We start from the raw sequence: 26,119 nt of genomic DNA on the forward strand, positions 1-26,119 counted from the left end.
CCATCTCTCAGCTCAAGGAAAATTAAACAGCAGTTATCTTAGTGACATGTGTCCCTCACTAACCTCACTGCATTTTCTATCCCTCAAGTAACTATTACCTCAATTGTGTACTTTCTTATTCCTCTGCTTTTTTTTATAGTCAGCACATAGGTGTGTAGCCCCCTAAAATACAATGTTTAGTATGCCAGCATTTGAACTTCATATAAATGTAATCATGTTGTATATAGTCTTAATGAGTTTCACTCAAAATTATGTCCTTAAGATTTATCTGTGTTGTTGTGTGCCACTTTGCACTGCTGTCTACATCTTTTCACATCTTATTTCCCATTTAGTGGGTTTTTTCCTGTGAAGTACCGTTGTTCTCTTATAAAGTTTGCAAGTATCTTGCCAACATCCACAAAATAATCTGTTGTGATCTTTATTTTAATTACACCAAAACTACAGATAAGTTGGAGAAAAACTGATATCTTTGTGATACTGAGTCTTCTAGTCCATGAATATGGTATATCTTTATTTACTTAGGGCTTCTTTAATGTCTTTCAATAAACTTGTGTAATTTTTTTTCCATTACAGATCTTGTGTATTTCTTGATATTTTTATTCCTAGATATCTTATAAATATATAAGATATTGTTGCCTTTATGAATCATATCTTTTAAAATTTTATTTTCCACCTGTTTCTTGCATAGTGGTTAGAAATGCAATTAATTTTTATACTTTGATTTTTGTATATAACAACTATTCTGAATTAATTTATCTGTGAATTCTTTGGGGTTTTCTACATAAAGACAATCATCATCTGCAGAGAATGTTGGTTTTGTTTCTTCCTTTTCAATTCTTATACCTTTTCTTCAACCTTTTTCTTGCCTCAGTGTTCTGGCTAGAATCTCCGGTATAATGTCAAATAATTGTGATGAGGGTGGGTACTTTGGCCATTGATGTTAAACAGAATGTTTTACTTCTTTGCCATTAAGTAGATTGTTTGCTGAAGTCTTTCTTTTAATTTATAGTTTCTTCCTAATCCTGGTTTGCAAGAGCTTTTATTGTGAATGAATGTTGGGTTTTATTGAGCACCTTACTATTGATATAATCATATGATTTTCTCCCTTATTCTCCTGTGTGGTGAATTTTTCTAATGTTAAACTAACTTTGCATTCCTGGGATCAGCCCAACCTGGTCATTTAGTATTATCATTTTTAAACATGCCTATATTTGATTTGTTAATATTTTGTATAGTAATTTGCTTCTAGTTTGTAATACACACACAAACACCCTTGCTAGATTTTTGTGTCAAGATATTGGTAGCCTCATAAAATGATTTGGAGAGTGTTTCCTCTCTTTCTATCCTATGTAGTTATTAGTGGAAGATTGAAATAAATTTTGCCTTAAAAATTTGTTGAAACTTTCAGCAAAACTATCTGGGTCTGGTATTCCTTTGTTGGAAGAGTTTTAAACTATAGATATAATACCTCTAATGACTAAAGAATTATTTAGATTATATTTTTTCTTGAGTCCATTTTACTAAATTTTCTAATTTATTGGTTACAAAGATGTACATATTATCTCTTATTATATCTTTATTTCCTTTTTCATGTCTAATTTTGTATCTTTTTTTAATCAATATTGCCAAACATTTCACATTTTGTTATTTTTCTAAAGGATTAATTTTGATTTTTTTTAATTAAAATACTTCTTTTAATATATTTATTTTCTATTTCATCAATTTCTGCTCTCGTCTGTATTTCTTCTCTTCTATTATATTTGTGTTTATTCTGTTATTCTTTTGATGCTGAATTTCTTATTGTTCAATCTTACTTAACCATCTAAGGCTATAAATTTCCCTCTAAGAACTATGTGGCTGCATTTCCACAGGTTTTGATGTGTAGTATTTCTGCTGGAGTTTACTTCTGAATATTTTCCAGTTTCCATTGCTCTTTTACCTTTCAACTATGAGTTATTTAGAAATATTTCTTAATTTTCAAACAAATGATTTTTTCCAACTATCTTTTTTTTTTTTTTTTTTTACTGATTCTAAAGCTTGTGGTCAGAGAACATTGTCTGAGTTGAATCATTTGAAATTTGTTGAGAAGTGCTTTTGAACCAGAAATGGTCATTTTTCATATATATTCTGGGTGTGCTTGAAAAAATAAACTATTTTCATAGTTTTTGCATTCTAATATGTCCATTACATCAAGCATGTTAATTATGCTTGTATCTTTTTTATCTTCATTGATTCTGTCTTCTTGATTGGTCAACTACAGAGGAAGGCATATTAAAATCTCCCACTGTGATGGTGGGTTTGTCTATTATTCCTTGAAGTTCTGTCAATTTTTTGCTTTATATATTTTGAGACTGTGTTATTGGAGCATACAAGTTGAGAATTATGCATCTTTATGGCGAATTGAACTTTTTCAAAAATAATTGTGTAATGACTCTCTTTATTTTTAGTAGTTTTTGACCTTAAAGCTTCCCCCACCCCAGCTATTATATTAGCTTTCTGTTGGTTTTTGTCTGATAAATCTTTTCTATTCTCTTGCTTAAAACCTTTCTGCTTTTTTATGCTTCATATATGTTTTGTGTATAGCTGGATTTTTTTTAAATCCACTCTGAAAATCTGTCTTTTTTAACTAGAAAAGTTAGGCCATTTAAATTATACACTAACTTCTATCCTTAGAAATATGAATATGAATATGCATATATTGTAAAGTCTAATATAAATAGCAGTTTTATATTCCTCCTGAAAAGTCAAAGGTCTTGGAACACTATTACTTTAATTACTCCCTCCCAATTTATATTCTATGATGTATATATTTTCACTTTGCCTCACTTTTGCTCAGAAGTCATTCTTGTTATTGTTTAATAAAACCAGTGTCCATATAGATTTACACACATATTTACTACTACTTTGTTCACTATTCCTTCTTGTATATCAGTCCTTCTCTATGGAATTCTTTCTTTCTGTCCAAAGTACATGCTTTAGAATTTATTTCCCTATTGATGACAAACTTTCTTAGTTCTTATTTGTCTTAAAATGTCTGTTCTCCCCCTTGTTATTGAAAGAACACTGGTATTCATGAGATATTCAATTCTTGGTTGATAATTACATTCTCTTTCCATATGGAAATATTATTCCAATGTCTTCTAGCTTCCATTGTTACTGTAAGTTTATTATCATTCCTTTGTGTGACATTCTTCTGGCTGCTGTTATGGTCTTTTCCTTGTTTTTAGTGTTCTACAATTTCACTATCATATGTATAGTTGTGGATATTTTAGTATTTGTCCTTTTTAATTTCATTAAGCTTCTTGAATCTATGTATTGCATTTTTCATCAGTTTGGGAAAAAATTTAGCCATTATCTGTTTCAGCTGTTGGTTCTCCTTTATCCTCTCTCTTTACTGCTTCTGGAAGTCTGACAAGGCATGTTAATATCTCTTATTCTATCTTCTTTGTTTCTTAATTTCTATCATTTTTCTCTCTTAAACTCTGTTCAATAATTCTCTATTCAGTTATGTCTAATCTCTGTTGAATTCATTCACTGAAGATTTATTTTAAATTCAAATATCATCATTTTCAGTTTATGAAATCCTATTTTGTTCTTTTTCAAATGCTTCTTGATCTTATTCTGTAGTCTCTTGCTCCTTACACATGTTTAAATCTTTAACTATTTGAATATATTAAACACATTTATTTTATATTCTGTGTCTATTAATCCCAGTATATGAAATCAGCAAATTTCACGTTGTTGCCTGTTGTTTCTCACCTGTTGCCCTGAGAACCAAGTTTCTTTCTTTGTTTTGTAATTTTTGACTATGTGGTTAGAATTATAAACTTTGTGGGAATTCTTTGAGACCTGGGTAGAAGGTGATGTATTTGCTTCTGCTCAGTGCCTGGGGTCATTACCAGCTAGATACCTCTTCAGTCTAAATTCTTAGTATGAGGTTTCAAACCATCCAAGTAATATAAAGACTGCAAACCCCTGTGAAGGCAGACTTATAATGATGGAGTCTTAGGGGAAGTTTTCTGTTGACTGATCACTCAGTGTTAAAGTCTGAGATAAACAATCAGCCTCCAGATCCATCCAGAGGGTATCAGTGTCATATGAGAAAGAAGGCAGGCTTATTTCTAGTTCATCTTCACACTAAGGGTTCAGCTTTAACTAGCCCAGCTTTGTTCAGGGGTGTCACCTGAGAGTTCCCAACTCTGGTGGGCCCTGCCCTTTGTCTCCTACTCCCTCTTCTCCACAAGGTCCTGAAAACCAAAGCTCTACTTCACCAGTTTTTTTAAATGCTCTCAAGGTCAAAGCCAGCTTCATGTTCTGAATCATATTTTGCCTGTCTACATTCACAAGATTTTGGACTCCGATAACTCTTACTATATTAGTTTTCTCAGGCTGTCATAACAAAATATAATAGACTAGGTGGCCTTAACAAGAGACATCTATTTTCTCACAGTTCTAAAGGCTAAAAGTCCATGATCAAGGTACCAGCAAATTTGGTTTCTGGGGAGGACTCTTCCCAGCTTGTAGACGGCCTCCTTCTCACTGTGTCCTCATGGCCTTTCCTCTGTGAATGTGCAGAGAGAGACTTTCTGGTGTCTCCTCTCCTCTTTTAAGGACTCCAATACCATTGGATTAGGGCCCCACCCTCATGAGTTCATTTAACCTTAATTACCTTCCTAAAGACCCTATCTCCAAATATCATCACATTGGGGGTTAGGGCTTCAAGAGATGAATTTTAGGGGGATATTATTCAGTTCACAACACTTACTAACTTGTAAAAAGCTTTTTTTTATTCTTTTGAAATTTGACTCAACATTTTAAAATTATTTGCTCAAGAATGCTGAGGACCATAGTACTTGGAACCCTGGAAACAAATTTCCTCTGCAGAGCATTTTACAAAGAAAGATTCATATTTTAACAAATCATTTGATGATGAACTTGGGCAATGGAGAAGCATGCTTCACTTCAGTCACACGGGGGTGAAGACAGAGGCTAAAGCAGAAGAAGGTCCTACTACTAGGAAGTTCATAAGTTGTTGACTAGGGGGCTCCCTCTTGGACATTGTTGAAGATACTTATCTCTGTTTTCTTTTGAACCTGAAGGTGGAGAACAGGGGGACGTGTAAGTAAGGCCTGAGAATTTTCTGAGGAACAATTTGATTTACCCTCAGAAGGCCTAGCCTTGGCTGGTGTGTGGAGGTCAATGGCCCCATATTGGCCACTACCCTACCTGTCCTACAGGAGGTCACACCAATCTGGGTTTCTGAAGGCATCCCCTCTGAAGGGCACTCTTTCAGAGTCAAGTTGTGCAGAGGGTGTTCTTAGCATCTTTATGTGTTCTTGGTGGGCTACAGGTAGTGATGGGGGAGCCCAGGAGGGCTGAAGGGATTTCCTTACTGACACCACACAGGAGGAGAGTCAGGGAGCATACGGTACAGAAAGAAGGGTGTAAGTGTAGAAACTCAAACTCTAAGACGGAAGCATCGGAGCTGCCTTCCTACAAACAGCAGGGGAAATGATACTGTGTTCCTATCCCTGTCCACTGGCTCACAGGAGAGATATAAGTGTGTCCAACTACTGCTTGTCCAGTTACCTTTGGGACATCTCCTTTAGCAAAAATCACAGCCTCTCCAAGTTCCCAATATGTTTTCTGAGATGAGCATTTATTGACCATGGGTATGACCTCTGCCCTTGAGGAACACGCACATAGGAGAGAATTCATGCATGTAAATGTAAAGCTAGAGTTTGGATAAGTGCTAATGGAGGTGTGTCCAGAGTGCTACAGGAATATCTAGGAAAGAGCTCATAACTGGAAGGTCAGGGGATTTTTCACAAAGGAGATGACATTTGAGCAGGATCTTGAAGGATGAGTAAGCTTAGTAATCAGTGCCTCAGAGTGGAAACATGTGCAAAGGCACTGAGGTTTGGACCAGCCTCTTAGAACTGAAAATAATTCAACATGCCTATACCAAGATGAGGCTGGAAAGGTTAGCAAGATTTAAATCTCAGTGAACCCACCTGCTTGGGAGAGAGGCTTGGGTTTTATCCTGAAACAGATTTTTAAGGGTAGATGTCTTAGGCTGGTAGTAACAATAATAGCTATCTCTTACCGTAAGCCTATCCTGTGCCAAGCACTGAGCTAGGCCTGCTGTATAAATTACTTCATTTCCTTCTCTTTGTAGCACAATTAATTAGGTTTTAATAGATCTGTCTGAAGGATGAAGAAACTGAACCATGGATACGTTAAAGGTTGGGAAACTTAGTCATAGCACATAACCAGTGAGTGGCAGCTCTGGGATTAAAACCCAGTCTTCCTGGGCCCATTGTCCATGAATTTAAGTTGTGCTGTGCTGCTGGATGGAACAAGGTCTCAGCGGAGATGGGAGGGACTGGGACTGACAGCACTGGGATCAGCCTTGGGAAGGATGAGGGCCACTCTTTCTTCTGCACCAGAGCAATAGCAGGAAGGTCTGAATTTTTGAAAGATGACTCTGGCAGCAGTGGAGATATTGGAGAGGGACACTGGAGGGAGTGAGACCCATTAGGGGGCTGAAGCAGTTACCCAAGTAAGAAAAGTGGAGTCATCAAACAAGCCTTTGGAAACATGGAAGGGGAGACAGATTGAAGAGGAATTGAGGGACTGGGATGGGACTTGGTGGCTGATTGGATGTGAAGATGGAGGGAGAAGGAGAGGTTTCATTCAACATAGTGTCCCAAGTTACCAACATACTGCCTGGCGTACAGTGGGCACTCAGTAAATATGTACTCAGTGAACAAATGGATGATGACACAATGCTTTCTGACTTGAACCAATGGGAGGCTTTAAAATGAAATAACAAGAGGAGGAACATGCTTGGCAGCAGTCAAGAAGGAAACATGGTGCATTTGGCATGCCTGAGTTTCATCCAATGATGTGTAGATATACTGGTTGGAAACTGGATGCATCTGGGTTCAAGAGAGAGACTTGAGTGTTCTTTCATCAGCATACGGTTGGAAACAGAAACTTACGGAATGGACATCACTTCTTAGAAGAGCAAAGAGAATGAGAAGATTCAGAATGGATCTGAGGACGCCATCCTTACAGATGAGAGAGATCCAGCAAGAGAAACAGAAAGAGCAGTAGGCATGGCTTTTACAGGAAGCATCTCTAACCAGGATATGTCTGACGATGGCGATGATGGAAAAGGTCTTGTTGGAAAAGGTCTGGAAAGAGACTATTGGTTTTGGCCTTGGAAGAAGACCTTTCATTGGCGCTTTGGGGGCAGAAACAACAGTGGAATGGGAAGTGAACAGATGAAGTGGGGGTGGCTTTAGAATCCAGGCATGTACACGACCATTTTAATAACTTCATGATGAAGTGAAGAAAGGAGGAAGGGCACGGAAGGGAAACAGGATGGATAGAAAGCTTGGGGCGACTCTAGTGTTTGTTTGTTTGTTCAGGATATTGGAATTTTTGAGTATGTTTGTAGGCTGAGGGCAAAGAGAGCAAAGAGAAAAGAGTGAAGATGTAGGAGAAAGAGGATGGTGAGTGAAGGGAGAGCAAGTTGGACTGAGAACGCAGGGGTTCCCTTCACAAGGAGCAAGGGCTGAGAGTTTGGCCTGCAGGAGTGTAGAATGGATCATGTGCCCCTTGGTCTCCTTATAATCATGGACTGATCACGCATCCCAGGCATCTGTATGTGTGTGGGCATGAGGAACTTCCTGGAATTTCATCCCCCTTATAGGACCTCCTGGCTGAGCTTGAGAGGGAACTGGGACTGTTCCAGACTAGGCACCCTAGGGTGATAGGAAGGTCCAAAAAGAGAAACAAAAATGATCTGGCGTAGGAGTGTCTGAGAACCTGTGTCAAGATCCCAGCATTGACTGAACACCGCCAGGCTGTGCAGCTCTGCGTGGTGGGAGCAAGAACGGACAGTCGTACTGGGGAGACAGGCGAAGGGTATGTCTCTACTCAATAAACTAAGAATGAAAGAGCTAAAACCACCCGGTCCGTCTTCCTGGAAGCTTGGCAGGTTCATGGAAAAGAGAACAGAAAAGCTCAGAGCAAGTGATGCTGGCCCACTCCACACACAGCACCACATTCTCACTCTGATGGAGATGCTCTTGAGAAACGTGAGCTCCACCCTGGCCAGCTGGGCTGTCTTACTTTTTGTAGTCATTCTGCCCATGATAGTAGTTCCCAAATTTGGTTAATCATCAAAAATACCTGGAGAGACTTTAAAGACACACATTCCTAAGCTCTTTCCTCAAAGATCTGATTCAGTGGACCTGGAATTGGGAATCTGGAACCTGTGTTTGTCAAGAGCATCCTGGTGGTTCTGACCAGCCTAGGTTATGTGATAAATAACAACCCTCCTCCCTCCCAGTGATGCACACAGCGGCCACCCGCCCCGCCCCCCTCAGGTAGCCTCCGCCACACTGAACTCCTGGTTCATGGACACGCCTGGCCCCTTGAGACCTCTGTCCAGCCCGTCCTATCCCTTGTGCGTTCCCCTCTCCTCCAGGCAAATTCCTACCCCCGTCTGAGACAAGGATCAGATACCTGCTATTCGGAGAAGCCTTTGTAACTCCACCAGGTCTTAGTCCTGCCTCTGTTCCTCCAACCCTTCAGCAGCAGCTTCTGTCTGCATGTGTGTATCACGTTGTACTGTGTTTACAGTCTCTTTCTCCCATAGTTCATGAGCGCCCTGAAAGCAAGGGTAGCGTTCTGTTTATTTCTCCCACAGTCAGAACAGCGCCTGGCACCGAGGAGGAGCTCGGTAGATGTTTGAATACGTCAATAATTGATGGAGGAGACCTGTCTCTGGGTCAAGTAGCTCCTCCTGGTATGACCCCGCCCATACTGGTCCCCAGAGCCTCCTCTGTTAGGACTTTGAACATCGTGGGTGATGAAATCTCCATGGTCAGGCTGAAACCCAGACCTGGGTCAGTGCCCCCCACCTGCACACATCTGCCTTTCCTTCACAGCTTCTCATATCAACTCAAGACATAGGATTCAATTTGCATGTGATCCTCACTGGATTTGATCAGGACAGTTAATCCACCTTTGCTAGAAAAGATGTAAAAGGGAGGCAGGAGAGAAAGAGACAGATGAGAGGGAGAAGGATGAGGATTCGAGGGAGAAGGAGGTGGCCTGGAAGAGGGAGGGAAAGGAATGTGAATTTCATGAACTTCAAAGCCAAAGTTAACAGCGTTTTGATTATTCACTCCTTGGGGGTCATCAGTGTCACTCTTCCCTTTGTAGACCCAAAGAACTGAGAAATAACTCTCCAGGCAGCCATCAGTCTCTCCTGCAAATGTCAGGAACCCATGTGTTGGCCCATTTGTTCACTGACTTATCCATTCAGCAAACATTTCCTCTTGCGCTCTCTGTGCTGGGCCCCATGCGAGATGCTGGCTGGCGATCAGAGAGGTTGTCTCTCAGTGGCCCCACAGCTCATCCCTCATGAGTGGGCTGCTCTGGGGGGACCCCTTCAAGGCTTCCTCTGAGTCCTAAACCTGATCGCTCTCCTCTTTCCAGTTGTCATCACTTCCCAGCAGACTTGACATTCCTCTTCCCCTAGAGCCGGTCCCCTCACCCCTCCTCTCTCCGGGAACACAAGCCCTGCTCCCTCCTCTAGCCAGGACTTTGTGCCCCTCACATCTGCCCCAACCCCGGGCTCCCCTGACTGCAGCACTCTGCAGCCTGCACTGTTTCCCATGTACCATGTGTCTCCTCTTCTTGACCGTGAGCTCTCAGGATGGTGGCTGAGTTTGTCTTGCCTCTGTTGCCTCTCCAGAGCCCAGCACTTGGCAAAAGTGTGTTAACTGCTGAATGAATAAGTAGATACGTGAACCCATCAATTAGTGAGTGAGTGAGTCAATGAATGGATAAAAAGGGCTACTACTTTCAGAGCCACCAAAAGTAGACCTGAAGTAATGACCAAAGTTCCAGAACCTCTGAAAGTTCTCAGTCTCTGCCCTTGGGCTTTCTTTCCCAACCTCCTCAAAAGCCTTCCTCAGAGATGCTGGAGGCCTCTCTGCTTAACTCCTGAGGGTTCCAGTCAGCCCTCCCACCAGCCTCCCCTCCTCCCTACCCTGAGAGCCGCTTCTCCAGACCTGTCCTGGGTCCTTAGCAAGACGCAGGCAGGAGTCACCATGCAGGCCGTGCCCAGGGAAACGGTGTTCCCTTCCTTTCATGGAGCTAATAGTCAGGCTGACAGCAGCATTAGTAAACTGAGGCTGGGGGGCCGTGGTCAGCCCACAGGAGCTGAGAGAAGTGCTCTGAAGAGGAATGGGGAAGTAGGCCTGGAGCAGAGGACTGTGGAGGGTCTCTGCCTAGCTGGGAAGGGGCAGGGGAAGGCCATGTAAAGCCTAGAGTTTCCAAGCCAAGAAGCTGAAGTTTATCCAGAGGTTCAATAGTTGGTCAACTTTTCTGTGGTGACAAAAGCCTTTCTTCAAAACCTGTAGTCATTGGGTTGTAATTGACTGGAGTTGCAAAAAACTCCTCCACAGAAGTTTAAACAAAACACAGATTATTTTCTTCACATACTAAAGGTCCAGAAGTGGAGAGTCCGGGGAGGGATGGTTTAGTAATTCTCTCAGTGTCTCTAGCATCTTCTGTTTTCCCCTCTGCCATCCTTTGCATGTGTCTCTTATCCTCATGGTCACAAGAAGGCTGCTCCACCTCTGTCCTCACATCTGTCTTCCAGGAAAGCAAGGAGAAAACAGTGAAAATGCCCTGAGGACTCCTCAGCTCAGGTCTCATTGCCCAGAATCCTGTCACTTAGATATCCTTAGCTCTGAGGTTAGCCATTGTCACACCCTAAACAAAGCCAGCATTCTATTAAGAATGGGAAACAGTGGGAGAGACATTGAGTAAACCCTTGTCTATGTCTGTCACAAAATTCCCAAACATGAACTAGATAAAAAGGAATTGCTTTGGTTGGAGCAAGGCCCTGCCCACTCTGGCTCTCTTCTCACCTTTTTTGGTGACCCCTGTATTACCTTTATGGAACCCTGGGGTGCCTGGGAACCCAGTTTGAAAACCATTGCTCTAGGCCAGAGATTGGAAAACTTTTTTTTGTAAAGAGGCAGATAATAAATATTTTAGGCTTTCAGGGCCATGTGAGGTTTTATTGCACATTCTTCTTTCTAGTGGATTATTTATTTTTTAACCTTTTAAAAATGTAAGAACACTTATTAATTCAAGGGGCCATACAAAAACAGGCCACAGGCCAGATCTGGCCCAAGGTCCATAGTTTTCCACCCTCTGCTGTAAGGGGTTAAGGGGTTGTGGGCACAGGGTTTTTAGTACAAAGTGAAGGATGGACAGCAGAGGCCAGAGCCCAGCTAGGAGGAGGAGGTAGAAATGCAGTCACTGGACAAAACAGCCTCAGTCTAGGTCTCTTGGGACTCCTGCTTCCCAAAATATGCCCGTGAGCTGTCAGATCCTCTGCAGACTCGCCAAGACCTTGGGCACAGGCTGGCCAGACTGGGGTCCCTGTCCTCTGGCTGATTCTGGACAGTGCTCAGGAAGCAAAGACTGTCCACTGGAACCCAGAGTGGCCGTCCTCCATGGTCTCACTCCCACCCCCCATGGCTCTCGGGAAAGGCGGCTGTGTGCTGAGGGCTGCAGTCTACAGGACTCCCTCCCCTCCCACCCCCTGCAGTGAACACAGCTGCGGTCTCCCTTGCGCCCTCCTCCTACCCCTGGACCCTGCACCAGCCTCCCAGCAGGTCTCTCTGCCTCCAGCCGTCTCTCTAGGCTGAGTTATAGCCCCACCCCACCACCCATCTCCACTCTCAAGTCCAGACTGCTTGCCCTGTCCTGCCAGGCAAAAGCCAACTGCAGACTCAGCCGGGCTGCTCTCCAGCCCCTGCCAGGCTGCTCTCCAGCCCCCGCCTCTCCGCACTGCCCTACCTCCGCTGCCCTCCCTGCTCCTTGCTCCCCTGTTCACCGCTCAGAGCATCTCCTGGACTGAGCTCACACCCTTCATCCTGCAGGAACCAGTCCGCCCACCCTCTCCATGCAAACACCTTTCATCTCTCCCTCCTTCCAGAACTTCCAGCACTCACCATCTGCACCATGCCCTTGGCATTCAGATTCTGCTCTAAATTGTCAGGCAAGTGAGATAACTTATGGGAAGCAGCTAGCTCGGTGCTTGGCACATGGCAGGTGCTCAGTAATTATGTCCTAGTGACGAGTTCGTTTACTCATTTCTCTAATGGGTGCAAATTGGATGTCTGAGCTGTGTACAAACGTGCCTCTTTGATCATGCCTATTTCATGTGCTGCTATTCTCCTGCCACAGAAAGACACTTTGCCAGCTTGATTAATCTGCATGTTAGTTAATGAATCATTATAGGATTCTGTCTTTAAACAAAGGCCAAAGAGAAGAGAAAAAAATTAAAAAGCACCGGTATGTGGTGCACTGGGGGCCCATCCCACAGCTTCAGCGTTGTATATGTTGCACAGTCTACTTGGTGTAATTAGCTCCTATGTTAGGGTCAGATGCGCTAAAATGCAGCTCACATCAATGGCTGCTCTAAACAGCAATGAGAATCATTTTGTGGCTCAGGGTTCTGGCCTTCAAAGCAATGCTTTCCCATGATAGGCATGGTAATCGCCTGCTCCCTTTCTTGGCGGTGGCTTGGTGAGCCCACGTCCTTGGCCCCAAGGCTGGCTGGAGGAGGTGATGGTGGTGAGAAGGTGCAGACAGAACCCTGACTCCCCACAAAGGCAAGACCCCTCCATCTGCAGAATCCACGACTGGCCTGGCAGGATTGTATATGCAGCAAGTGTTGCCTGAGATGCTGGGATCCAGAAAAAGAGCTTAGGTAAGGTTGAGAGGATAAGTTACGGTCCCTTGTGGACCTGAGACCTCACCGGGATGCTGTCAGGCAGTCGAGCAGAGGGCCAAGAGCCTGGCCTCTGGCTGCCTGAGGGGTCCCAGTTCTACCACTGAGCTGTGTGGTCTTAGGCGAGCTGCCTGAGGTTTCTGTGCTGGGCTTTCCCCTTTGTAGAATGGAAGCATTCGTGGCAGCGGTGGTTGTGAGTCTTCCGTGAGCTGACGAGTGTAAAGTGTGCAGAACAGAGTCGAGTGTGTGGTAGGTGTCAGCGCTTGTAGTGATGAAATCTCTCAAGAGAAGATGCTCCAAAACTGTGATTAAGTGTCTTAAAGAACCTCCTAGACCAGGGGTCAGCAAACTACCACCTCTGAGCCAAGTCCAGTTTGTGGCTTGTTTTCATAAACTCCGTTGTAGTGGAACCCAGCCTCGCGCATTCGTGTATATGTATCAGTGTGATGCATTATGGCCATACGTGCTACGTGGATGTGTGTAGCCATGGCTCCATTCACGCTATGACAGCAAAGGTGGGTCGTTGGATCAGACATCATATGGAAGGCGCAGGGGCAAATAATTACTACCAGGCCCTTTACAGGAACAGTTTGCCGACCTTTATTCTAGATAATAGTTTCTGTGAGGGTCCAAGAGCCTAGCAATCAGTCCATGCTGCAGAGTCAGGAAAGGTTTGGAAAACATTCTTCTGTTTGATGTTGTCTGAGCCCCTGGCATGGGCCTGGCACCCTGACAGGCCCTGATGGTTCGAGGCCATGAGACCTGGCCCCAGCCCTCCAGGAAGTTCATGGTGTAGTGGAAGACCAGGGAAACAGAGCAGTCACAGTTTGGCAGGTGAGTCCTGACATGGAGAGGAGAGAAAGGACAATCAGGAAGCGCTTGGACCAGGACTCAAGGATGTGGAGACATTGTTAGGGGAGCCAGGGGTGAGGGAGGAGTCTGTGCAAACCAGAGTTATGAACAGCCCGTCAAAAGAGGTGTCACACGTGCTGTGTGGTGCAAGGGCCCCTCCTTGTGTGTCAGGCTAGGGAATGATGACATAGGGCAGGACCGGGGAGGGTCAGAGATGGGAAGGAGCGTCCAGCCTGAGCAGATGATCCCACGATGGTGTCGCTGGTCCTCAGGGGATATGGGAGGTGAGCTTGCCTGCTCGGTGGGAAAACCAGAAGGAAGGCTTCCCCACTCACTGCAGGTTGCCCACTGTCATACGTGTGCAAAGAACCAAGTGGGATTTTTATCATCAGGGTGTAGTATTTTTGTCAAAATTGTCTGAGAGCTTGAAGAAGGAATCCTTTCCTCACTCTACTTGCATACCACTGGTGACAGGGTGCTCACTACCTCTGAATGCGATCTTTTCATTGTGGACGGTTCTGACCATCACAGAACTGGTTCTCAGCCCCTTGTTATCTCCATGTTCTGCCCTTGGAGCTGGGCAGGGTTACTGCTGCTCCTGCATCTGCCCCTCCCGAGTGTCTCTTTTCAGAATCAAGGTCAGTATCCCTAACTCCTCCATCCCCTGTTCTTTAGCAGACCTCAGCGCTGCCTGCTACAGACCCACATCCTCCCTGACCTACAGGATTCTACAGCCCAGGGATCGGTCTGTCTTCCACCATTCGTCAATGCGATTGTTCCTAAAACAAAAATCTCACGCCCTACTTTTACTTACAACTCTTCCATGATTCGCCCCTTGCCTTTAGGACTAAGCCCAAATCCGGAGCGTGACAGACAGCCCCTCCTAATCTGGCTCCTCCCGCTCCTCTCACATCACCACCCTCTGCTTCCCTCTCAGGGAAATAACTCGAGATTGACTGGGAGTCTCTGGACAATTCACGCGCCTCACACTTCTGCCGTGCACCTGCTCTCCCCTCTGCCTGGATTACTTTCCCGCTCTTCTCCATTTATTGAGCTCTGGTCCATCTCCCACACTCAGCCTGGGCTTCATGTCCTCCAGGAAGCCCCCTCTAGCCTCCCGCAAGTCAGTGGCCCCCCGCCTCCCTATCCATCCATCTGTGCTCACGGACACGCCTCTGCAGAGAGGCTCCTCACTGTGATTCCCACGCCCCGTGCAGCGGGGAGCTGGGGGCCTGCACACACGGCACCGGCCTCATGAGCAAACACAGCAGCAGTTTCCTTTTGAGGTACCTAGAGGCACCTTGGGGTGAGGCTCTGCTGGGCTGTTTGTTTTGGACAGAGGGGGCCTGCACAACTGGGAAAGACCATCCACGGGAAGTCGCTACCCCTTGGGTCATAGAATAGAAGAAAAGGCAGCACCTTCAGCCTCCCTGCTGGGAGACTGAAGATCTTCATCAGACCGAAACCAGGCTGAAATGGACAAAGAGAGGCCAGACTGATGTTAGGAGAGGTTCCTCTGTGTGTCCTTTCTTTGTGAGTGACATCATCACCCACCACCCAGTTGTCCAAACCAGAGACCTGCGAGTCACCCCAGATTCCCCCACATCCATCCAGTCACAGAGACTTAAAGATCCAGGACCTGTCTCCCTCTTCCATCCCCATCACTCTCCCGCACTGCTCACCTGACTCCTGCTAAATCCTCGCCCTGTCCTCCCTTCTGCCACATCAGTTTCCACATGAGCAGCCAGACTGATGTTCCTCTCCAACACCTCAGTGTCCCTGTTACCCCCTCACCCCGCGTTGAACCCCAGCCCCCTGGGGCAGGTGGGATGTGAGATCCTCTGGACCTCCCTCCAGGCAAACTTCTCAAGTTCTGGGCCTTCTTGAGTCACCTCCTGCGCTGAAAGCCCAACCATGTTGTCCCCCAGAGTGAGGCAGCTGGCAGCTGTGCTCAGTCCGTGGACCTGCACTGACAGACACTGAACACTTGTTCTGGAATGTTCCATCTCCGCCACGGCTCAAGCCTTGTGCACCTGACCCGTTCCTCTGCCTGCATCCATCCTCCTTGGGCCTGACAGTCTTCCATAGCCTTCAGAATCCTCACCACCCACATCACGAACAGTCTCCCCTCCTCCCCACACCAGGGCCCAGGGAGCCACAGGCCCTCGCCGTGGCGTCTGTCACCAGGTGTTGTGGTTATCAGTTTACTTTTCTGTCTCTCCTGCGCACCGAGGGCAGGAACCGTGTGGTGCTCACTGTTGAAACCCCACCTCCTAGGCTGGCATATGGCGAGTGCTTAGTAAATAATTGTGGAAGGCAGGACTAAAACAAGTTAAAAGAGAAGAATCTTGTCAAAATCTCTTCTCTGGAACATTCATTTATTGAACAAATAAACAAACAAAATGGATGGAGAAAAGCAGGCAGAGGACAAGCTGAGAGAAACTTCTGAAGGTCCCTGGGGACCAGATAGCTGAGATTCCACATGTGGCCTGAAAGTTTGCCACCGATTCCACGGGGATTTCTGTGCCCTGGAGCATGAAGAAGGAGTCTGATCATCCCCCAGTCAGCCAGATGTGCCTGGTGTTGCCATGGCAGCCCCCGGAATTGGCCAGATGTGCTGTGAACGTCTTTGGAAAACATCAGGGGACCCCAGAGACTGCATGGCCTGGAGAGAAAAAGTTCACACTCAGAAAGATGGCACAGAAATGCTCAGGCTGGATTGAGGGGTGTGTGGGGTGGTGTCGCGGGTCCTCTGGGCGTAGGGACATAACGAGGAAACTTCTCGCTGTCCTCACGGCTGTGGACGTCACTCCCAGCAGTCCCTGCTGCTCCCTAACACCTGCTCCCTCCCTAGGTGATCAAGCTTGCCTTCGAGGAGTTTGACTTGGAGAGGGGCTATGACACCCTGACAGTCGGGGATGGCGGGCAGGACGGGGACCAGAAAACCGTTCTCTACATGTAAGTGAAGTGGAGCACGTGGTGGGAAGGGCTGAAGCACCTGTGCCTGGGCTGGGGGCGGTGGGGTGGGCTTGCCAAGTCCTGCCTGGTCCCCTCTACCCAGCGCCACCCCCTGCCACCATGCTGTGACAAGGACAAGTGTCCTGCCACACTCCTGATTTCAGCAACAACCCCTCTTGTCTCTCTCTACCTCCACCAAGGAAAACAGAGCACAGAGCCAGATTCTCACTAGGAATTCGCAGGGAAAGTGTACAGAGTGCGCGGCCCCTTAGGGAGCAGGGGAAATAGAGGTTTGTCACACGGATCTAGAACGTTCCACATGGCTGTCTGCTTCTTTGTAGACCCTGCTTCTGGCACCCAGGAGTTTTCTTCAAGGCCACATGCATCTGTGGTGGTCTGCCTTGAGCCAGAGATGGTGGAAATGTCTTGCTGGCTTCCCAGTCTGAGACTTGGATGTCCTCAGGGAATTGGGACTGAGTAGACCTAGTGGCCACATTTTCTGAGCCCAGAAAGTTTGGCATGACGGGGTCAAGTTAAGAGAGAGGATAGTGCCAGGCTGTCCTGAGGTTCCAGTACACTGGGCCTCGGTCTTTGGGGTACATTTGGCCCCTCCTTTGCCCACCACAATTAGCCTGACATGAAAGCAGGAAAATGCTCCTGTTCTGTGTGTGTGGCCCTGTGTCAGAGAGACAGACAGGCCTGACCTCGTCCGCCTCCCCTGCCAAGACGGAGGGGACAGTTCTCACACGCTGGGCACCTACTACATGGGATGGAACTTTCACATCCATTATCTCATTCCGTCCTCACAGCAGCCCTGTGAGGAAGGTGCTGTTATCCCCATTTAATAGGTAGAGAAACTGAGGCCCAAAGGGTGCAAAGATGGTTGGCAGCAGAACCAGCATGTGCATTCATGTCTTTTGATTTCAGTTAAGGACGGCGTCCCGTGCCATGCCCCCTCCCAACCAGGCTAACGCCTTCTGGTTTTGATGCTGAATGAGAAATGGCTATTCAGTATTAGCTGGCTGGTCCAGGAGCTGTTCTGTTCTGAGTTCTTCCTGTACCTTCCCCACACCTACCTGGGAAAGATCCTTTTGGGGCAGTTGAATGATGTCACCCACCATGTCAGGTGACATGACTGGGACTTGGGATCTCAAGAGCAAGGAATGGAGTGTCAGCCTGAAGGGCATCTTCCTACTCCCTACTCTCACTGCACTGATCAGGGTTCCCCAAAGAAACAGAACCAGGATATTTCTTATAAGGAATTGGCTTGCATAATGGAGACTGACAAGTCCCAAGGTCCACAGGCTGAGTCAGCAAGCTGGGGACCCAGGAGAGCTGGGAATGTAGTTCTAGAGCAAAGTCTGGCAGGCTCAAGACTCAGGAAGGGCTGGTGTTTCAGTTCAAGTTCAGGCAGTAGGAAAAAAAAAACAAACAGAAAACAAAAAAACAATGTTCCAGCTGGAAGTCAGGCAAGCAGGAAGAATTCTCTTTTACTTGAGAGAGTGTCAGCCTTTTGTTCTGTTCGGTTCTTCAACTGATTGGATAAGGCCCACCCTTACTGGGGCGGGTGATCTCTTTGACTCAGTCTTCCAATTTAAATGTTAATCTCATCCCAAGACACCCTCCCAGAAACATCCGGGATAATGTTTGGCCAGATATCTGGGCACGTTATGGCCCAATCAAGTTGACACAGAAATTATCCATCACACCCAGCCCCACCCCTCCTCTTGGTGCAGCCCCGTCACTCACCTGCCTCCGTGTGCTGACCATATGATACATCAGCTCCCTGTGCCCAAGAGGCCGGGATCCCACTCTGTCTCCTCCCATGCCCACTGAGCACTGTCATAGAGATGACCTTGAAACAGTAGATCTGCAAAGACTCTGAGGGGGTCATACAATTCAACCCCCTCATTTAACATGAAATGAAAAATCTCTGAGAGGCCCAACCACTTGCCCAATGTCCCACAGCAAAGGAATGGCAGACCCAGGGCTGGTACCCAGGTCTCTGGACCAGTCTAGTATGAGTGACCTCCCAAGAAGTTCCCTAGCAGCCCAGGGCCTTTCCCACCACCCTCAGGTCTCTTTAGGGCAAGGTCAATCTCAAAACTTTACGGAAACACATGCAAAATAGTTGGGCTCCTTTGTTGTCATAATGAGGTCACACAGAGGACAAGCAGAGATCTTGATCTTCTTCCTTGCTCACCACCTCCCTGGAGTCAATCCTTACTCATTACAGAACGTCAGGGCCCCCAGCCCAGGGATGTCACATGGGCCAGACTGCGGTGTCCCAGGCGGTCTGTCCCAGCTCTGCACCCACAGCACTCAGGGTGTACTCATCTCTCTGCAGCCAACTCAGCAGCCCGCCTCAGGCTGTGAGACCCCAGAGGGGAGCAGAGATTAGGGCCCATTCATCCATCCAACCCTCCACAACCCGCCTCACCCATATGTGCTTGGCAATTTGTCTGGTCTCAGCAGACAACGGAAGCCACGTTTCTTCTGGAGACCCCAGTCTAGGGACTGGCTCTGCTACTCTCCAGCAGGTTGACCTTGGGAAAGCCACTGCCCGTTCTGCACCTCTGCCTTCTCATCTGTACAGTGGGGCTAACACAACCCCTACCTCACTGGGCTCTTGGGGACATTAAATGAGACAATGGAAGGGAAATGGTCTCACTTGGGTAGGTGCCTGGTGAATGTGAACTGAATCAGAATCCTCTCCATACTTTAACTCTCTTCTTCAGAAAGAATGTGGCCCCAGGGTGGCAGCTCTGCTTTAAGCCTCGCTTCTCATCCTGGAAGGGAAGGAGATGTCTCGTTTAAAGGAGTGGCTGGGTTCCCACTGGGGAAATGGGTTTCTGTCTGTCTTTTCTGCCACACAGCTCACACAAGAGATGAGAGGTTGCAGGAGTGTAGACACCCCCTTGATTAGATCTGGCTCCAGCTGTCCCTCCCCTGAGCAAGTGAGGATGCACGTCTCTCTCCTGAGCCCAGGCTAGGGAGCCGCGGCTGAGATGCAACTAACTCTGCCTGTGGCCGAAGGGTGAGGTGCTGAGACGCCCAGCACGGGAGCACGAGCTGCTGGGCTTGATGCCAGGGACACTGTGGGGCCGAACTTGCCCAGGTGGGCCTGGCTCCTATTCCTTTAGCTGTTGTTGGTCAGACAGGCATTCTGTTGGGATACCATGGTGGGTGCATGCCTCTAAATCTCTCTCTCCTGACAGCCTGACAGGTACATCGGTCCCAGATCTCATTGTCAGCACCCACCATCAAATGTGGCTCCTCTTCCAGACTGACAGCAGTGGCAGCTCCCTGGGATTCAAGGCTTCTTACGAAGGTAACTGCTGTTGGGGAGCCCATGAACTTGGGGGACTGGGTTTGGAGTTAGCAAGCCCTGGGTTCAAATCCTGGTTCTGCCCTGTGCTGGATTTCTCCCTGTAGGCACCTGGTTCGACTTCTCTGAGTCCCAGCCTCCTTCTTTGTCCAGTGGGTCTCCTGGGCTGTTTGGAGGCTTATCCGGGAGAAATCACTTAAGATGCAGGGCACATAGCACCAGGCACACACATCAGCTCCACCCCCAATTCGGACCTGGCTTGTGTAGACCTTCGAAAGTCCCCATAAACTTTCTGAACCTTGCTTATTTTTTAAAAATCTTTAGACTGGAGACAGTAGCTTCCCAAGCTACCCTATTTGGGTGTCATGATGATGAGTGACCGTGTCCCCAGGGTCAGGGACAGTCACACACCACTGGCGACCTGAGGCGGATACAGACAAGGCTGACCTTCATCTCTTGGTGGGAACAGGCATTAAGAGATGCCGTCGCCATCACCCTTCCGAACACCGCCAAGCCTCCTGCTGGCCAGTGACTGCTGGTGCAGACCCCACAGAAAGCGGGGCGGAAGCCGCCCCCCAGGCAGTTGCTAAGGCCCCTGTAGGTGTCAGCCCCTAGGCCAGCACCGGAGGAACAGGCGCGTCACACCTAGGCCCTGGCCGCCAGGGGTCTGCGCTCTCAGAGGGGGAAACAAACGAGCAGTTACTAAAACAAGACAGTTGCAGCAAACAGAGCCAGTGGGGGCTCAGTGGAGGGGCGGTCCTCCTCTCCGGAGCATCGGGAAAGCCTTTATCAAGAGAGTGAGCTTTAAGTCCTTAAAATGGCAAGGTGGCTACTAGAGAGACAGGAAGCAGTGGAGGGGGAGAGAGGGTGTCCTTCCCCACCCCACTCAGAGACCCAGCCATCCTACACTGCACTATTCAGGGGGAGCGACTCTGAAGGACTCGTATTCCACCACGTGTGCCTCACACCCCCAGGGGACCAAGGGCGCTTCCTGTACCAGGACCCATGCTTGATCACCAAACTGGGTGCACAGGAGGTATATTTGTCTCATAGGGCCACCCTAACACAGTACCACAATCTGGATGGCTTCAACAACAGAAATTTATTCTCTCCCAGTTCTGGAGGCTAGAAGTCTGAACTCAGGGTGTCAGCAGGGTCAAGCTCCCTCTGAGACTCTGGGTGGAAGTGTTCCTTGCTCCTCCCTAGCTTCTGGCGCCGCCCAGCAGTCCTTCCCTGGTAGCTGGAGATCATTCTGTTCTCTTCCTCTGTGGTCACACACGTCCCTGCATGTCACTCTCTCCTCTTCTTATAAGGACACCAGTCATATTGGATGAAGGGCCTGCCCTGCTTCAGTGTGACCTCATCTTAAGTCAATTACTTCTGCAAAGATCCTGATTTCCAAATAAGGTCACATGCACAGGTACCAGGGGTTAGGTCTCAGCACATCTTTTGGGGGAACACGATTCAATCTGTAACAGCAGGCTAGCTCCTATTTCCTGCGGTCACATTGTCAAACCCTGATGCCCACTGGGGTCAGGATGACGGATGTGCTGCTCTAAGAATAGAAAGCATACGTCTAAGGGAGACAGAACAGCAGACCGAGAACCCCTGTTGGGTGACAGGTGCTGAGTTCAAATGCTCATTCTGTCACTTTCTAGCTCCATGGCAGGCCCGGGAGCCTCTCTAGGGCTCTGCTTCCTCATCTGTGAAATGGAGGTAACATGCCATCGGTCACAGGGCTGCTGTGAAGAGTAAGTTTAGATAAAGAACGTGAAGATTAAGCGTTGCAAATTGCAAGGCGATTTTTCTCAATGGCTTGGCTAAGACAAAGGTAATATGAGCTTGAAATGGATGGCAGTTACAGCAGTCAGCAAACAGCAGAAGGATCTCGACGAGGTAGGGCAATTGGTTAAACTACTAGGATAAGAGGAAGTAGGACTAAATATCCAGTCCTATTTGAGGGTTCAAAAAATTAGCTACTAGAACTTATCCCAGGGAGGGAGTGGTGCTTTAGTCCTTTCTGATCAGGCATCAGAGAAGTGGGCATACACGTGGGGAACTCAGCTTGAGACGGATAAGGAGACGGCTTAAGTCAAGCCCAATGAGAAAGGTTAACAGCCCTCTGGATGTTTATTCATCCAGGAGAAAGCAGACTCAGGGGAGACTTGAGAGCTATATCCAAATATTGGAAGGCTTGTTATCTGGGAAAGAAGAATTAGACTTGTTTGGTGTGAATTCATGGAAAATGGAAGGGACGTGCCATTTGTCGGGAGCCTATTCCGTGCCAGAAGCCACGTGTTCGTGGTCTCAGGGTTTTTAAGCAGTGTCAGGCAAAGACTTGGGGTCCCTTCGGGGACCACCAAGGTGGAGGGATAGGGGATGCCTAGCAGGGAGGGCTCCGACCCTGCCTCCATCTCTTCTCCTCTTCGTATAAGCCTTCTTTTAAGAGTGGATTTGTACCTAAGCACTACAAAGTACCGCTTCATCTTATTCAGTGCTCTCAACAGTGTGACCTTAGGCAAGTCATCCAGCCTCTCTGAGCCGCAGTTTCCCCACTCATGAAATGGAGGCAATAATGCCAGGCGTCCAGCGTTGTTATGAAGTGTTATGAAATGAGATCACAGAAGGCTCCTAGCACAGGGGTACCTTCCCCTGGGGGCTGCTGAAGTTCCGTGGTCTCCCTCCAGAGTGCATCTCTCTCTGCTGGGAACACGTGGCTCCCTGCTGGTCCTCGGTCCCTGCCTCACCCTCTGTCCCCAGACTGGCTGGGAGAGATGGTTCATGTGGCCACAGTGGAGGGTGCGGAAGTGGCAGAAGGCAGACCCCAGTCTCCGAGGGCCACGCAGGAGGGTTCACACCTGGTCCCGCAGGAAGAAGAGCCTGGGAAGGACTGTGTCAGGAGGAGCCTGCCTTTCCCTTCCTGTCCCTTCCACTTTTGACCTTTTGCTGGAGGGGTGACCCCATCGATCTCACACCTCCATCTGACAAGGCACCGTCTTCTGTGGAAAATGAGGATTAACCGAGTTCCCTGGGGTCCTGTTGTGACCATGTCCCATCCCATCTGCTCTGGGTTCCCTTCCCCTGCAGCATCCTGGGTCTCCTCCACCTCTCTGGTGCCCCTCACAGCTCCCGTGTGGTTCCCCACTGCCCCCTCAGGGCAGGCACTTCTCAGGCTCTATCCTCGGTTTTCATCCTCTTTTTCTAGAACCTTCCACCATTGATCACATCTACCCTATAGCTTCAATCTCAACCTGAACACTGGTGACCTCCGGATCTTTCCTCCGTGTGTGCATGTGGAGGGAGGAAAAGAGCCCACATTCTCTGCTGCCCCTTCTTGTAAGGACACTAATCCTATCAGACCAGGGCCCCACCCTTGTGAACTTGTTTAACTTTATTACTTCCCTAGAGGCCCCCTCTCCTAATATAGCCAATTGGGAGTTAGGACTTCAACATGTGAGTTTGGGGAAACACAAACATTCAGTCTATTAAAACCATCCCAGACCAAGCTCTCCCTCTCCACCTGCCCTCCCACCCCCAGGCCCCCTGTGCCCACATCCCCGTCTTGATGAACAGCACCACTGTCCACGCCATCACTTGGCCTCATCTCCACCTCCACCTCCTCTCTCTCCCACTTCTGACTTGGTCCCCAGATCCTGTCACTTCTCCCTCTGCAGTGGCCCAGCTCCTCGTTCACCTCCGTGGCTGAGGCCCTCGTCACATCTCACTCAAGTGACAGCACAGCCCTCCTACCCGGCACCCCAGACTCCAGGCCTCTCTCCCAGCCCCACCCATCTGCCTCCTACAGCAGAGATCTTCCTAGAATCCAGATCTGGCACAGTTCCCACCTCCTTAAAAAAAAACTTTAATGACACCTTCTCGTTGCTTTCAGGATAAAGCACGTTCACGTGACATCCAAGGCCCTCCAAGCCAAATTTGGGCTCCTGTAAACCCATTCTAGGCAGGATTACAGTTTATTAATCTAGCCAGTCCTGCAGGACCTGGCCCAATGCCTGGGACACAACACGTGCTTAAATTGTAATGATGTTTTACACAGGCACAGTCAGGCACCCTTTCTTCATACCCTCTCAACCCCCTTTGTTTCACTTTTCTACCTCCCAGCACTCAGGTGCCAAGAGCCCACATTCTCTACCATCGCCAGGGGCTTTAGGGTCAGACAGGACCAATTTCTAACTGAGTTCTGCCATTGGCTCTGTGTGTGATCTTCAGCCAGCCCCTCAGCATCCTTGAGCCTGAGTTCTCTCATCTGTGAAGAGGGGCAGATAAACACTCACCTCACAGGGGTCTTGTGAGGAATCTGTGCAGTGGAGCCCCCAGCATGGGACCTGGCATTTAGTCAACACTCAGTGAAAAGCCTGCTTCCCTCCCCTGCTTCCCTGGTCTTTCAGCTCTTCTTCCAACTGCTCTCATGGCCCAAAGCTTCACAACCACCCCCACCCCTGTCTTAGCCCTCCTCCTACCCCAGCTCCTGGGGGATTCCCTACAGGACAGGCGTCTTGGCTCAGGGATGGGAGGGTGCCTGGGATGCATATGTTCCACCAGTGGCAGAAGGCATTTGAGGGCAGAGACCCCCCCCACCAGGCATACCTGGCCTCACCATTACCAGCATCCCCTCTGCTCCAGTTCAGGTCCAGAGAATTTCCTTGGGGCAGGCAGGTGACACTGCAGAATCAGCCCTCCCCTTTATTAAAAGGGTGAACCCCTGCGTGGGAAAATTTGAGGAATTTCTTTCCCAGAAATTCTTCTGGTTCTACTTGTCCCAGTCCCAGGTCGGTGTTGGGGAGGCGCTCCCACTCCGTCAATATCTGAGTACTCGGAGCCTAGAAACTCAGGCCCCCTCCACGAGGGCAGCCAGCTGTAGGAACTGCATTCATAGTTGCAATCGCTCTGCTTCCCAGTAGAACAAGAAATATTTAAGGAACAGGCAATTAGCACTTACCAGAAACATTATAAAATTACATACAACTTGCTAACAAGTTTTAGCATCAATCTGGGAGTCTCCTCACTTCCTAACTTGGAGCCTGGAATCTGGCCGCCAAATGCTAAATCTAGGAGGCCGGCCCAGGGGAGGAAGGAGCTGGGACCTGACCCTGGAGACATGGAGGAGCAGGTTGGTGGAGATCATGCAGGGAGGATGCCCAGTAGTCTGGGGACTTGGGTTGAAATTAGGTCACCTGTGTATTCAGCATTGTCCAGGCTCCTATTATGTGTTGCAGACAGTGTTCAGGCTCCAAGGGGCTACATGACCCTCTCTCTCTCGCTCCGAGCCCCCTCGGACAATTATTTATTTACTTACTCCAGAGAATAATTTAGTTAGAAGTTCAATATGATGATGAGAAGAGATAAGGATGAGAGAGACGGTTTGGGGAGACCATGAAGAGCCCGCATCAGCTCCTCACAGCCAGGGGTCCCATCCCTTCTGGTCTTCGTTTCTTATAAGATTACAAGATAATCTATGCCTGCATCCAAGTCCTAGTCTGTCGTCACTGGAGCCCAGGAAGTGGGAGAAGACGGGGAACTATCCAGGAGGGGAAGCTGACCTTACTTGAGGGCATCAGGGAAGGCTCCCTGGAGCAGCTGGTGTCTGAAACTGAGACTTGCTTGAAGGATGGAAAGGAGTTGGTCATACATCCCCTGAGGGAGAGAACGGGCTGACTTGAAATTCTGGCTGACATGTGCTTGGGATTGAAGCTAAGACCTCCGCGGAACACAGTTTGAGAGCACATAGGGAGAAGACGGCCAAGACTAGCCCTCTGCAGGCGGTGTTTCCCTCGCCCTCTCCAGAACTGAACTCTGGCGGTGGCGCAGCAGAGCCTCCTGGAAGAGATGGCCGTGGGGCTGGGCTTGAAACGGGGCAGCAGCCCGGCATCCCAGCTTCCCTCCTTGTCGTCCCCTGCCTTTCCTCCTACCAGAATGTCAAACACGTGGCCATTGTCAGCCTCTGGTCTGCAATTTCCAGAACCTCTGCCTCTTCCTGTTTTATTTCCATAAGCTCAGAGGCCCAAATTTTCCAACTTCAGCCAGGAATAGCACCAGGCATGTTCCTAAGATGGTCACTGAGTTTCCACGATATCCTTCAAGCTTCCTCAGAAGCTAGGAGCTAGAGATTAGCTAGAAACAGCAGCTGC

At 48.1% G+C, this 26,119-nt stretch overlaps 1 protein-coding gene across 1 annotated transcript in view; it reads left to right on the forward strand.

The window, feature by feature from the left end:
- Positions 1–26,119, forward strand: part of CSMD2 (CUB and Sushi multiple domains 2) — a 575,735-nt gene that overhangs the window by 301,028 nt on the left and 248,588 nt on the right. The window contains exons 11-12 of the mRNA XM_074376903.1: positions 16,542–16,645; positions 19,864–19,976. Of these exons, the coding sequence (XP_074233004.1) occupies positions 16,542–16,645; positions 19,864–19,976 (217 nt within the window). The remainder of the gene's footprint in view (positions 1–16,541; positions 16,646–19,863; positions 19,977–26,119) is intronic.

The sequence above is a fragment of the Camelus bactrianus genome, chromosome 13, assembly GCF_048773025.1.
Source record: "Camelus bactrianus isolate YW-2024 breed Bactrian camel chromosome 13, ASM4877302v1, whole genome shotgun sequence".
NCBI lineage: Eukaryota > Metazoa > Chordata > Mammalia > Artiodactyla > Camelidae > Camelus > Camelus bactrianus.